This window comes from Littorina saxatilis, linkage group LG1 (assembly GCF_037325665.1).
Source record: "Littorina saxatilis isolate snail1 linkage group LG1, US_GU_Lsax_2.0, whole genome shotgun sequence".
Taxonomy (NCBI): domain Eukaryota; kingdom Metazoa; phylum Mollusca; class Gastropoda; order Littorinimorpha; family Littorinidae; genus Littorina; species Littorina saxatilis.
In genome coordinates this window covers 30,092,976-30,106,681 of record NC_090245.1, presented here as the reverse complement: position 1 = coordinate 30,106,681, position 13,706 = coordinate 30,092,976, and the positions used below count along the sequence as shown (strand labels likewise).

General features: G+C 44.8%; 1 protein-coding gene and 1 long non-coding RNA gene across 2 annotated transcripts in view; both read left to right on the top strand.

Annotated features, from left to right (window-relative positions):
* LOC138966825 (uncharacterized) overlaps positions 1–13,706 on the top strand; it is a 402,693-nt gene that overhangs the window by 356,966 nt on the left and 32,021 nt on the right. The window lies entirely within an intron of this gene.
* Positions 1–13,706, top strand: part of LOC138950395 (A disintegrin and metalloproteinase with thrombospondin motifs 18-like) — a 141,822-nt gene that overhangs the window by 118,364 nt on the left and 9,752 nt on the right. Inside the window, exons 11-14 of the mRNA XM_070322134.1 lie at positions 4,144–4,239; positions 7,628–7,776; positions 8,791–8,854; positions 11,599–11,710. Coding sequence (XP_070178235.1) covers positions 4,144–4,239; positions 7,628–7,776; positions 8,791–8,854; positions 11,599–11,710 — 421 coding nt within the window. The remainder of the gene's footprint in view (positions 1–4,143; positions 4,240–7,627; positions 7,777–8,790; positions 8,855–11,598; positions 11,711–13,706) is intronic.

Genomic DNA, 13,706 nt, shown 5'->3' with positions numbered 1-13,706 from the left:
TGCTTCAGGTTTGCGATGACTCAACTATGCTCACAGAATGAGTCGATGTATGTTCCGTATATCTTCTTCACCTATTCCTTTTCCTGGATTATTAACTTGAGAGGGAGCAGAGATTGTGTACATGGTGGGGTTTTGTTTTTTTATAAAGCTGAAGCTTTACGCCCTCACGGCAAAGCCATTAGGGGCACGTGAGACGCGAAAACCCGGCTTGTGTACATGTTTATGTGAAGGGAGACTTTAACACGGATGCGCTTAATCCTAAAATTTCTTCTTTTTTTTTTTGCTTTAAAGAACACATGCTGCTACATTCCCTGTTGGCTCTCGTGTTTCGTAAGGACGCTGCTATTGACACAGAATTCAATTGCATACGTCAGTGTATGAAATACTGACGTGAAGATTGCACGATGATAATTATATGGAAACAGTTCCGACCGATTTTATGTGTTACGTTTGACAAACACAAGGACGTGTGCACTGCACTGACCAAATTCGAATGACCTTCCCGCAAAAGGTGTCAGCGACCAAATGAATAAAGGAGGGCAGTGTTACCTTTTGGTCAACAAGTCAATAAACTATTACTATAGTATTAGTGCTTATCTTTAATATTTCACTGAAACAAAAACATGGTATAGAGGGAGATTTTCTTCGGCAAGATAAGGACAGGATGTGTAAATGTGCTTTGGGAAAAGATTTAGATTCAGAGAAAGGAAGTAAAGCGATGTGGGTGTGGTGAAGGAAAAGAAGTGGTGCCGAAACGAAGAGTCAAATTTAGTTTGGTTTGTTTGTTTGCTTAACGCCCAGCCGACCACGAAGGGCCATATCAGGGCAGTGCTGCTTTGACATATAACGTGCGCCACACACAAGACAGAAGTCGCAGCACAGGCTTTCTGTCTCACCCAGTCACATTATTCTGACACCGGACCAACCGGCCAGTCCTAGCACTAACCCCATAATGCCAGACGCCAGGCGGAGCAGCCACTAGATTGCCAATTTTAAAGTCTTAGGTATGACCCGGCCAGGGTTCGAACCTACGACCTCCCGATCACGGGGCGGACGCCTTACCACTGGGCCAACCGTGCCGGTATGAAGAGTCAAATCGATTGGACCTGACCGAAAGAGAATGCAAAACACGAAGAGAACATTTATTTTCCGTAAGAGAAGAATCTATTTTCCCACAATACGTGTCCAGAAAGGCAATTCCGCCATTTGTGGCAGTTGTTGATTTGATTATTTTCTTGTTGACAAGGACACGGTTATTCCCCCTGCCTCCCTGGCTGCCATGTTTGTGTAGAACACGTGCAAAGAAACTGTAGAGGAAGAGCCAGAAGATCGTCAGCGAGCGAAACGGGGACCCAGCATTCTCTTTCTGATGCGATCAATTTCCCAAGTTTTGTTTAATTTACTTGTTACTTACAAACACACGCACAGCCTTCTTGTCTTCTTGATTTACACAAGTAGACGAAACTGAAGAAAAGACGTGTCTCGTTTAATTTGCGTGTTATTTACGAATACACGTTCCTCCCTCTTCCAAGCTGGTTCTGGTGTTTATGGAAAGGGGCGAGATTGAAGAAAGAACGTGTCTTCCTTATAAGACCGTGGTGTCGCCCTAATGGGGATAGAATTTGACATCGAGTTGTTGCGTGTGATTTGATTATTTTCTTGTTTGGACGAACACGGGCTATTTCTCGCCAAGGTGCTTGTCATATTCCGGCTCACAGGACACGTGCAAGAAACAGAGACGGTGAAAATAATTCCCACCATTGCCCCTCTCTACCCCACCCTCTCTCCCTCTCTCTCACGCACCCTCCCTCCACCCCGCCCATAGAAAAGAGAGGTTTAACATGCTTTTCAACATTCCAGATGGCATACTTTTACGTAACCTTCCCCAATCTGATTATTTTGGTGTTTACAAAGACAGATGTCTCCTCCATGTTAGTTGTTTTGATAGCTCTGAACACCTGCAAGATATTGTGTGGCTGCGAGTAAAATGGCACCTTGAAGCGACACGATCTTTCTCTAGAGGGGAAAATATCGATGGGGAATGGGGGAGATAAGAATTCTTCAAGAGAGTGACACAGACTGGGAGGTTGTATGTGTATTTTTGGTAAGCTTATATTGCATCTTCTGTTTGGCCCTGCTTTTTGTTTTAAACTGGTAAGACATTGTTGAAGCCTAATGCTCGAGCCAAACTTTCCTTTTTCCTTTCATGCGTTTACACAAATCCATTCCGTTGTGCTTCTAGGATGAGTCCCTCCACCTTCCCCTCCTTTCCCTACCTCCTCAAAACCAACCCCCACCCACCACCCCCACGTCCTCCTCCTTCACACCACCTCGTCATTGAGATATTAACTTAATCAGGATAATTTGGCGTTCTCAAAGCACAAAGCTTTACTTATTCTCCCATGCTGTTTGTAAGTTTGTTTCTGTTAACAAGTTCAAAAGTATTCCTCTATCCTGCCGGCTCCTGTTTTTCTTCAAAGGCACGTGCAACAAGCTATGCACAGTGTGCTGTTTTATCACATTTTAAAGAATCCCGAGACCCGACATATTTTTGCAAAGAGGACTTTAACGCGTATGCGCTTAATCCGATTATCTTCTTTATGGATTAAAGAACACATGCTGCCACATTCCATGTTGGCTCTCGTGTTTCCTAAGGAAGCTGCTATTGTAACAGAATTCACTTGCATAAGTCAGAAAGATGCAATATGTGGTAACATGTTTCAGCAATGTGCTTAAATCAGGTTGTTATCTTGTGTATGAGGACAGATGCATTTTTTCCTTTCCGATCTTGCACGGGGTACGTTTTTCGACATGTGCGAGTTTTCATGGTGGTCTGCTGTGCATGGCGATATTTGAGGAAGAATCTACAACCCCTTCATCTTCTTTCAGTTCAGAGAGTTTGAAATACATCTCAAAGTTTGTTTTTGTACAAGACGCTCACTGTTTCCGTGCCTTCCCCCACCACCCCACTATACCTTCAACGCCTCCCATCCTCCCATCACTTTTTAGGTAAAACACGCGCGAGAACCGGACTGGCTACTGTGAGAGCAGATTAGAATGCAGAGACCTGCAGAATTATAGAGACCAGTACGTCTTTACGAAGGGCACGTGCGCTGTTGGACCAAAAACGTGGCCAAATATTGGTCTCAGTAAGGTGAGATCAGGACATAGGCATTGTTGGTCTAAGTACGACAAAATTAGGAATGTACGCTCTGTCGGTCTGAACACGGCCAAATCCTGCATTGCTGGTCTACAGCAAATTCAGAAATATGCCTTTTATGGTCTAAACATGACAAAATATGGATGTCTGCATTTTGGTCTAAACACGACAAAATCAGAATAAACTAAGGCACTTTTGGTCTAAACAGCGCAAAATCATAAAAATTCCTTGCTTGTCTTAACATGACAAAATCTGGACACTGGCATTGCTGGTCTAAACACGACAAGATGAGGACACACGCATTCGTGTTCTAAACGCGGAAAAATCAGGACATTTCTGCATTGCTGGCCTGAATGTGGCAAGAATAAAAGCTAAGCCTATTTGTTGTAGCAGTGCAGATGTAGCGTGATTCTGAAATAGGCAGAACTTGGTCACATGCGTCGTTCGTAAAATGTTTCTTGCTTTATACGTCTTGTTTGCAGGACCCGAGCATCGTGTTTTTGGTGTTAGCAAGACTTAGGTTTCTTCTTTTCTTTGTGCAGGACATGTTTGTCACAGTGGCAGAATTTGTACTATTTCTTATAACTCTACAGGAGTAATGTGGTTTTACCGTGGTATTCTACCATGTTAGGGAAAGAAACACGCATTGTGTGTATAGCCGCGCACTGACATGACGTATGTGATATTTGTTTTCGGACATGCACTATAACATACCAAAGTCACAAAATCCATGGTGCATGTTTATGCTCGCGCAGGGAACAAGCATATTGCGTTAGCACGCTGACAACATGTATGTGATATTTGTTTTCGGACATGCACTGTAACATACCAAAGACATGAAATCCATGGTGCATGTTTATGCTCGCGCAGGGAACATGCATTGCCCAACCACACTGACAAAATGTATGTGATATTTGTGAAAGCACATGCATTGTTTTATGTCAAAGTCACCAAATTGACGATGCCTGTTTATGTTGGCGCAGGACACATGCAAGGCGCTGTGGTGTTACCGTGGCAACAAGAGGTGTGAGACCAAGTTTCTGCCGGCAGCGGAGGGCACTTCCTGCGGCGTGGGTATGGTGGGTGACATTTTCATTCTGCCATTCAGTGTCCGCCTTGTCTGTCTGTTGGTCTGTCTGGCTGGCACGATGTCTGTCTAGTCTGTCCCTTTCGTCGGTCTGTCTGTCTCTGTTTCGTCTGTCAGTCTGTCTCTATATTTCTCTGTGTATCTGTCCTGTCTGTTCGTAGGCGTGATTTTTATTACAGGCATTGGTCTGCCCGGTGTCTGTCTGTCTGTATTTCTGTCTGGCTATCTGGCTATCTGCCTGTCTGTCTGCCTGTCTGTCTGCGTGGACATGCTAGTCACCTCGTTATTGCCTTGAATGTCCTTGACTCATGTGTCTCAGTTGCTAGGTGACATTTTGCTTCAGCCAGGGTTATGCCTCAGTTGTCCTTCTGTCTGTCTGTCTGTCTGTTTCCGTCTGTCTGTCAAATCTGTTTGTCTATCTGTCTGTATGCTTGATGCTTTTATCGTCTTTCTTTGTTAAATGTATTTGCTTCTTACATGTCTCTGTTATGTTAATGGGTGACGTTTTGTTGCAATAATCGCTCCCCATTTCGGACGTCGTATTGGTACAATCATCTGTACTTCATGAGCAGACGCAACAGACACATATTGATTACTGCACAATTAAACAAAGTCACTCAGTCATCTACGTGTCGTGAGACCCAGCAAATTACGGAGTAAGAAGCAGAACAGCTGACCGAGTAAAACTAAAAACGAAGGGGGAGAAAGTACAAACAGGCATGAGGCCAGGGGTAGGGCGGATGGTGGCGAGAGAGGTGAAGGCGGACGGGGAATGTTTACAGTGCCGTGTGTCGGGCTGGGAGCAGTGCCCGCCAGTGTTTAGCTCAGGCACCGTCACGGCAGACGCGAATTATTCATTAGTTCCATGCAGGAAAATGCAGCGCGCTATTCTGGTCATAAATACAACTGTCGTCCTCATCTCTAAGGCAGACTGATACCAAGAGGTGTAAGTTACGCCCGCCTTCAGGCTCAGGCATTTTCAAACGCTCGACTCAAGACTTACAAACACACACTTGGCAGGATAGAAAAAATACTGAAGGGGTGAGCACCTGGCAAGGTTGGAGAATACGATAAGATAGAGCTTAATTTACGAGGGTAATCGGCAGGCGAGTAAGTGCTTTTAGAATGCTTCCAACTCATTTCTCTACTGTGGGACTTAGTTATAGATGTTACCTTCACAGTGACGGTAGTAGAATTTAAAAATACTTGAAAATGCTCAATTGAATACATGGAATTAGAGTGTCCGGAGTTCAGACTGACAAGAAGGATAGGGGAATGAACAGAAAGAAAAGCGGATGCAGGCAGACAGACAGATATACAGACAGACAAACTGCAACAGACAAAGAAGGATAAACACATAAACTTGTATCTCTCTCTCTCTCTCTCTCTCTCTCTCTCTCTCTCTCTCTCTCTCTCTCTCTCTCTCTCTCTCTCTCTCTCTCCCCTCTCTCTCTCTCTCTCTCTCTCTCTCTCTCTCTCTCTCTCTCTCTCTCTCTCTCTCTCTCTCTCTCTCTCTCTCTCTCTCTTCTTCGTTTGGTTATATTTTCATTTGTCCAAAGCATCAGTGTTCATTATATCCACACAAAAACACTCAAAGCTTTAATAACACATTTACTCATGCATGTGTATTCAGCATTGTTTTCACTACGTTACATATACGACGCTTTATATTTGTGTATAATATGTAATGTGTAAATATTCATATGTTGTTGTTTTTCTCTACCTTTTTTCTACGTTAATATCCGTGTAAATATGTGATTAGATTAGTCCCCTCTCTGGGCGAGGGCTGGTTGAAAAAAAGCTCGTTGTATTGCTTATGCCACAACCCTCGAAAAATAAAATTTGATTTGATTTGATTTGATTTGATCTCTCTCTCTCTCTCTCTCTCTCTCTCTCTCTCTCTCTCTCTCTCTCTCTCTCTCTCTCTCTCTCTCTCTCTCTCTCTCTCTCTCTCTCTCTCTCTCTCAGTCTCTGCTGTCGCTCGCTACTTACCTTACTCCCTTTCTCACATACACACACTCATTCATTCATTCTTCCCTTCATTCCTTCTTTTATTCAATCACACACAGATAAAGAGTAGAACAACCAAAAACATAAAAACAAGACTGCAAGCAAAAAGAAACGCAAAACACTCACGCCCAGAGCACCTGGCAGTGGGGAATTTTGTCATGGTGTGAATACAAGCAGATTGCACGTGTTGTTTGCATGTTGCGTAACCTTTCACAAAGACACTGCATCTCTTTACCCCATCTCTTTGTTGCCTCTTTGTTTTCATGTCAGGCGAAGTTGACGAATATTTGCCCTTCTTCCTTGTTTTAACAGCTGGCTTAGGACAGCGCTAGCTTTTCGTTTCAAACCGCAGGGATCTGTGTAAATTTGTGTTCGCTGGAAGGGATACGCTGTGTGCTTTGTTGCAATAGAAAATAACATTACATACTTACGGTTCCCTTCAAGAGAAGGGGTTGCGAGCAATATATGTATGACGGATTTTTCCGTCGGTCTGTTCGTCTGGGCGTGTGTCTGTGTTAGTTGATGGTGCTTTCAGTGTTCCTGTTTTCACTTGTTTGATATCTGTGTGCTCGTAATCTTGTTACGATTGGGGTCTTGCTTTGTGAATGAGGTCTTTGTAGGGATTCTCTTGGCGAGCTTGGCCCTTTTTTTTCCTCAAGAACCAATCAGACTGTGAACAGTGATGCAAACACACAAAAGGATGCTGCTTGAAGTACGGGGTCGCACTGATTGGGGCGGGGGGGAGGGGGGGTTCTCAGTCTAACTTTGTTGTAGAAGTTCTCTCTCTCTCTCTCTCTCTCTCTCTCTCTCTCTCTCTCTCTCTCTCTCTATCTATCTCTCTATCTCAGTCTCTCTCTCTGTCTCTCTCTGTCTCTCAGTCTCTCTCTCTCTCTCTCTCTCTCTCTCGCTCTCTCTCTCTTTCTCTCTCTCTCTCTCTCTCAGTCTCTCTCTCTCTCTCTCAGTCTCTCTCTCTGTCTCTCAGTCTCTCTCTCTCTCTCTCTCTCTCTCTCTCTCTCAGTCTCTCTCTCTCTCAGTCTTTCTCTCTGTCTCTCTGTCTCTCAGTCTCTCTCTCTCTCTCTCTCTCTCTCTCTCTCGCTCTCTCTCTCTCTCTCTCTCAGTCTCTCTCTCTCTCAGTCTTTCTCTCTGTCTCTCTGTCTCTCAGTCTCTCTCTCTCTCTCTCTCTCTCTCTCTCTCTCTCTCTCTCTCTCTCTCTCTCTCTCTCTCTCAGTCTCTCAGTCTCTCGTGACAATAGTTGTCTCTCAGTCTGGACCGGCTTCTCTGAGCCGTTGACAGTAGTTCCCTGTGTTGAACGATGTCTTTTGACCTGTTGACAAACTGTTGACCAATGTTTCTTCCCAATCTGTGTCCAGTGGTGCCGAGACGGAAGTTGCGTGAAGTACGGAAGAGACGGACCCCACCCTGTGCACGGGGGGTGGTCGCACTGGGGGGAGTGGTCTGAGTGCACGCGCACGTGCGGCAAGGGCGTGCAGGCCAGGGAGCGACAGTGCAACCGACCTCTGTACGTTGTTCGCACGAGGGTGGCGGTAAATATAACGGAGCATTTAAAATCAGTGCACAGGCATATAACTTGATGCTGTAGTTCCAGTGGCGTTGAACATAATGAACATTTAGATTAGTGCACAATCATATAATGTGTAGACCTAATGGCGGGAGGTATGTATGATAAAAGTTAACTTAAATGCATTATCTTGTCCTTTCGGGATGCACATTTTTGTTTTGAAGTTTGCTGATATAGAGGTATGATCACTTTTAGTTCACGTGCTTAGTATGCTGAATTCATTGTCATTGATAAAAGACTTTATTAGGTGTGCGACGTTGATTTTTTTTTTTTTTTTTTTTTTTTTTTGGGGGGGGGGGGTGTTGATTGTATGACATCTTCTTTTAGGCCACATGTCCGGGTCTTATCATGTTTAAACAATACAGTACAACACAACATAATACAATACAATACAATACAATACAATACAATACAATACAACTGTATGGTCTTTCTTGAGTGCCTAAACAGAAATGTGTCTAAAATATGTCTAGGGTTTTAAGAACGGTACACCCCCCGCGGGTTAGGTGGAAGAATTTACCCGATGCTCCCCAGCATGTCGTAAGAGGCGACTAACGGATTCTGTTTCTCCTTTTACCCTTGTTAAGCGTTTCTTGTATAGAATATAGTCAATTTTTGTAAAGATTTTAGTCAAGCAGTATGTAAGAAATGTTAAGTCCTTCAAACTGGAAACTTGCATTCTCCCAGTAAGGTAATATATTGTACTACGTTGCAAGCCCCTGGAGCAAATTTTTGATTAGTGCTTTTGTGAACAAGAAACAATTGACAAGTGGCTCTATCCCCTCTCGGCCCCCTTTCCCCGTCGCGATATAACCTTCGTGGTTGAAAACGACGTTAAACACCAAATAAATAAAGAAAGAAAGAAAGAACGGTACTTTGGTGAAGTGATCTGCTTGAGTGATCAATTTACGAGTAGCATCAGTGTCAGTGATTGTGTGTGGATGTTGGTGACAGGCCCCAGTATGGCGGACGATCGTGCGGGACCACGCCGAAGCAGCACAGACTCTGTAATAAACAGGTGAGCGTATACTGTGAACGGCATTGAGGTGGTTATTTGTAGTAAAAAAAACTCTCTCTCTCTCTCTCTCTCTCTCTCTCTCTCTCTCTCTCTCTCTCTCTCTCTCTCTCTCTCTCTCTCTCTCTCTCTCTCTCTCTCTCTCTCTCTCTCTCTCTCTCTCTCTCTCTCTCTCTCTCTCTCTCTCTCTCTCTGGTCGTGCGCGTTCCAGGGTGTGTGTCCGTGCGTCTGTGCGAGAGAGCGCTCGTTACTGAAATAGAGAATACCGCATGGTTTGCTGTGTCGTACCAGATTTACACGAGTTGTTTTTTTAAATATTGAACTGCGAGCGAAAGCGAGCTGTTCACTTTGAACAAGAGGCGAAGCCTTCAAGGCTCACGTAAGAAATCGATCAACAGTAACACAAACTCAATCACTCCGTCACACATACACACACACAGTAAGCATAGGTGACACACCGGCCCCCGTGGCGCAGTGGTTAGCGTCGGACTGCGGGCCGGGAGATCGTGGTTCGAATCCCATAAGGGGTGGGTGGGTTTTTCGAGCTTCGGTCGGCTCCTACCCAGAGTGGAAGTGCTAAAGTTCCAATGGGAAGGCTGGGATCACACAGCCGAGTGTCATTCACTTCACGAATGCGATTGACGCAGAAAGTGCAAAAATAAAAGAAACTTGTCTCGATTCTTGTGACCCTTCCTGCTCAGGGCTCTCATGGTGACCTTGGTTCCAGTGTTCCTGTTCCAGCAATCCCTGAATATTCTGCTGCCGGCCTGGGATGCTCCAGGGGGGTCGACGGAAGGACGCAGTGGCGGTCTGCTCTCTGAGGAGACGCTCACTCAGTCTGGCTCCGCGACTTAACAGTCAGTGTCGTAAGTAGAGGGCTTAGTAGGTAGCGGTGCCTGTGTCCCTTGCCAGGAACAGGACCAATACTGAACACCGTCGAAGTGACTCAGCAGCAGTGCAGTGTCATCTTCCGAGGGTAGCCTACCGCAGCGGCCTGACATCCTTCCCTGGAGTGTCTGTAGAATTAGTGAGGGTGCCCAGGTGTCTGACCAACACTGGGGGCTCACGGATTCGACAAAAAGTCTGGCGGCAGAACGAAGTTCAGGGGTGGATGTTGCAGTGAGTGCTGGGACGGGGCGGCGTGGGAGCATACTGGGAGAAGTAACAAGCGTCGGGACAAGCAAAAAGAGAAAAGAGAATGAAAAAAAAAAAAAAAAAAAAAAAAAAGCATAGGTGACACGGTGCAAGAGTGCGAGACACTAGATCTAGATCTGTCTGTCTGTAGCCGACTTACGGGGACACGACTGCCAAATCGACACTGCGCTTTCGACAGCGCTTCCTCGCGCAGACACTGGAAACACGCTGTGCAGATTAACCTGTAGGAAATCTCCTTTGGCATCTTCTTTATCTATTTTTCTGGAGCTACGAAACCGAACAATGTGAAATCGTCTTCTCCGAATCGGCGAACTGCAGCTCGGTGATAACTGTATCTATACAACAATCCTTCACGCGATCTGACCTAACCTTGACCCCTGACCTGGTCTACATACCACACACGACACAAACCAGTCAGCTGTTTTTACCCCCCCAAAACCCCCCACCACCCGTTTTCTTTGGATACACACTTTAACTACATACGTGCCGACGAAATGTTGATTATTGCTTCAATACTTTGAAGCTGTTGCTTGAATAATAACCAGGTAAAATTAGTATTTCGGTGTTCATTCAAATGTTAAAGTTTCTACCACAGACATACATACATACGCACGCACGCACGCACGCACGCACAGACAGACAAAAGTTAGCATCGCATAGGCTACACTTAGTTGAGCCAAAAAGCAACGAGTGTAAATCTGGTACGAAACAGCAAGCCAGTGTAGTATTCTGTTTATCCTACATACTGTACTTACGTGTATTTTACTGAATATGTCCTGCAGTCGAGGCAGCTAAATTGAAGACGCTTGTTTGGAACCTCGATCTCTTCTAAAGCCTCGTGCAATCTATTACGTCAAAGCAAAGAAACGTCACTCTAAGTGTGGCGTGACGTGTTAGTTCTAAAGATTCATCGAGGGTAATTAGCGAGCGCAATTTTTGTTTCTATAATGACGTTTGTCTCGGTGACTTTGGCATCATAAGCAGTGGAAAAACAGGTCCCTGCCAGACTTGCTTGACATGACCTCATGTACATGATATACACACGTGTGATTTGAACGATTATTATCTCACGGGTGTCTCTCTCACGTATGTAGGATAAACATATTTACATTCTTCTAATCTATAACAAAAACTCCACTCATCACACCCATCAAGCCCCCTTAGCCTGGGCACTCCCCTCTCGCTCTCACTCTCTCTCTATATGTATATCACTCACTCTCTCTCTCTCTCTCTCTCTCTCTCTCTCTCTCCCTATCTCTCTCTCCCTATCTCACTCACTCACTCTCTCTCTCTCCATCTCACTCACTCTCTCTCTCTCTCGCTCGCTCTCTCTCTCTCGCTCTCTCTCTCTCTCTCTTTCTCTCTCTCTCTCTCTCTCTCTCTCTCTCTCTCTCTCTCTCTCTCTCTCTCTCTCTCTCTCTCTCTCTCACTCACTCTTACTCCCCCGAGAAGCCTTTAAAACTCGCAAACAAACTATTTTACCATGCCTTTACAAACTGTTTGTTTCTCCCCCATCACATTTTCTTGAGTGTATTTGCCATCATATTCAAATCCCCACAACAAGTGTTGATAATATTGACGCCTCTGCACAGCATTGCCCCAACAGCAAAGAAGACTTCCACTCGGTGCAGTGCGCCCACTACGACAAGAAGCCCTTCAGGGGCTGGTACATGCACTGGAAACCCTACAAGAAGCTCTACGATGGTGAGTCAGGACTGTGTCTCTATCACACCCACTCGACCCTTTCAGGGTTTGTGGTGGGTTAGGTAGCGTTGCAATACTAGAACCCAACGACATCCAAAGAAAGGACTAGCAGAGTCTGCCTCCTGACCCTGTCGTTGCTAGAACCTTAAACTTTTTGTTGCTACTGTTTGTTTGTTGTTGATTTTGTTTTTTTGTGCTCTTTTGCTTTGTTTGTTTGTGAAATGAAACAGGAAATGATGTTGTTGCTTCGAGCATGTAGGTTAAAATGAATACGTGAGAGTCAAGAAAGAAAGGCCTTAAAGGAAAAGAAAGAATGGCAGAAAGAAATGTTATGACATTGGATTTCAAAACGTCAACCTTTGAAAGGACACCCCGGATGTCAAGACTTCTACATCTGGCGTCGGCAAAACTGTGTGAACCGCTTGAGTATTTAAGAATACCAATATACTCTAAGTGAAGCACTGTTGGACGAATTCTGGTGTCAGAATCCGTTGGCCGGAACAGAGAAATGTCTTAAAGACTAAGCTAATCCTCTCATTTTCTCAGTTTCTGAATCGTCCGATTCGCTCGGAACGTTGCATTTTCTCCAAATTGAATACTTCTCAGTTTTCTGTGATCACGTGCAACAGCACTACTGTCGGTTCGTAGAACCAAACTGTTATCTTGTGCAAGGTTCTGCTCAGTGTTCTAACCTTCACTACATATCCTGATTATTTGTTCACCAGGGGGCGTCAGCGTTTTGTGTGTACTCTCTTTAAGATGCTGGTGGTTTTTAACAAGCTTTTAGTTACGTGTTTGTAAATGCTCGTGCTTAACATATACTTGAGACACTCTCTTCGCGGGAGCTTCGTAGTCTCCGTTGATCATGAGCAAACAGGGGCGTGAAGAGCTACGTTGGGTATATGTTTTAGTAACAAACCGCGCTCTTTTCGCCTTTTCCCCTTCGCACTGTGGGCAGCCATGACGGCCTTGCACTTTGTTGTACTTCTTCGTACCTCAAGTGTGAGAAAATAGATGCTCTTTGATCTGGTTAGCACCTTGTTAACCAGAAGTTATTTTCTCAGGGAAACGGGATTTGAACGGATTGCTCTGTACTTTAGTCAAACTCCAAAAGTACCGAAGAGTGTTTAACGTGTGTGTCTCTCGTATTTGAAGTTGGTTACTTCTTCCTTTCTTTGGTACTTCCGTAATACTGACACAAACACGCGGCTACTTTCGTAATACTGTAGCAAACACACGGACACATTCTGGTCTGTTTTCTCAAGGTTTACGGATTTTTAGTTGGCTGTAGTACCCTAGCCGTTAGTCGAAGCTAGCCAATTACTTATGTGTAACAGGTACTTTGCAGAAATGTGTTTAGCTTAGGCCTACATTGCTGTAGTCTTGTAAATAGGAGAAGTAAACGCTAAATGTGAAATGTAACTGCGTGTGTGTCAGTGTGTGTGTGGGGGGTGTGTGTGTGTATGCCGTGTGCGTGCGTGTGTGTGTGTGCGTGCGTGGCGCGTGTGTCTGTCCGTCTGTCCGTTTGTTCTGACACTGAGTCCGTCCGTCTAGTCAGTGTCCGTCCGTCTCTGTGACAGTCTGTCTCTGTGAATGTTTGGCTGTCTATGTCTCTATCTCTATATATACTATCTGCGTGAAATACCTGCAATGTGTGGCTCACTGAGTCTGTTGGGAGTAACGTTGGCAGTCACGGTTGAGCAGTCACAAGCCTGCGACTATCATGCGGTCGGTTCCCGGCGATAACTGATTTATGGAGCTTACTTCATCACTGAGTGTTCTGTCACAGTATTTGCAGTAAAAATCTCCCGTTATATTTTCGACTTAACTTCTGAAATGCATTTACAGTGAAACCCACGTTTTGAGACCCCCAATTTGAGATCTTCCACTTTTAAGGTCTTGCTTTTTCAGGCTTCATCTTTTTTTCATAACTGGCCTCTGAAACTGATCATTGACCTTCACTGAGTTTCAAGGTTCCCTCCCTTTTAAAGGTGGT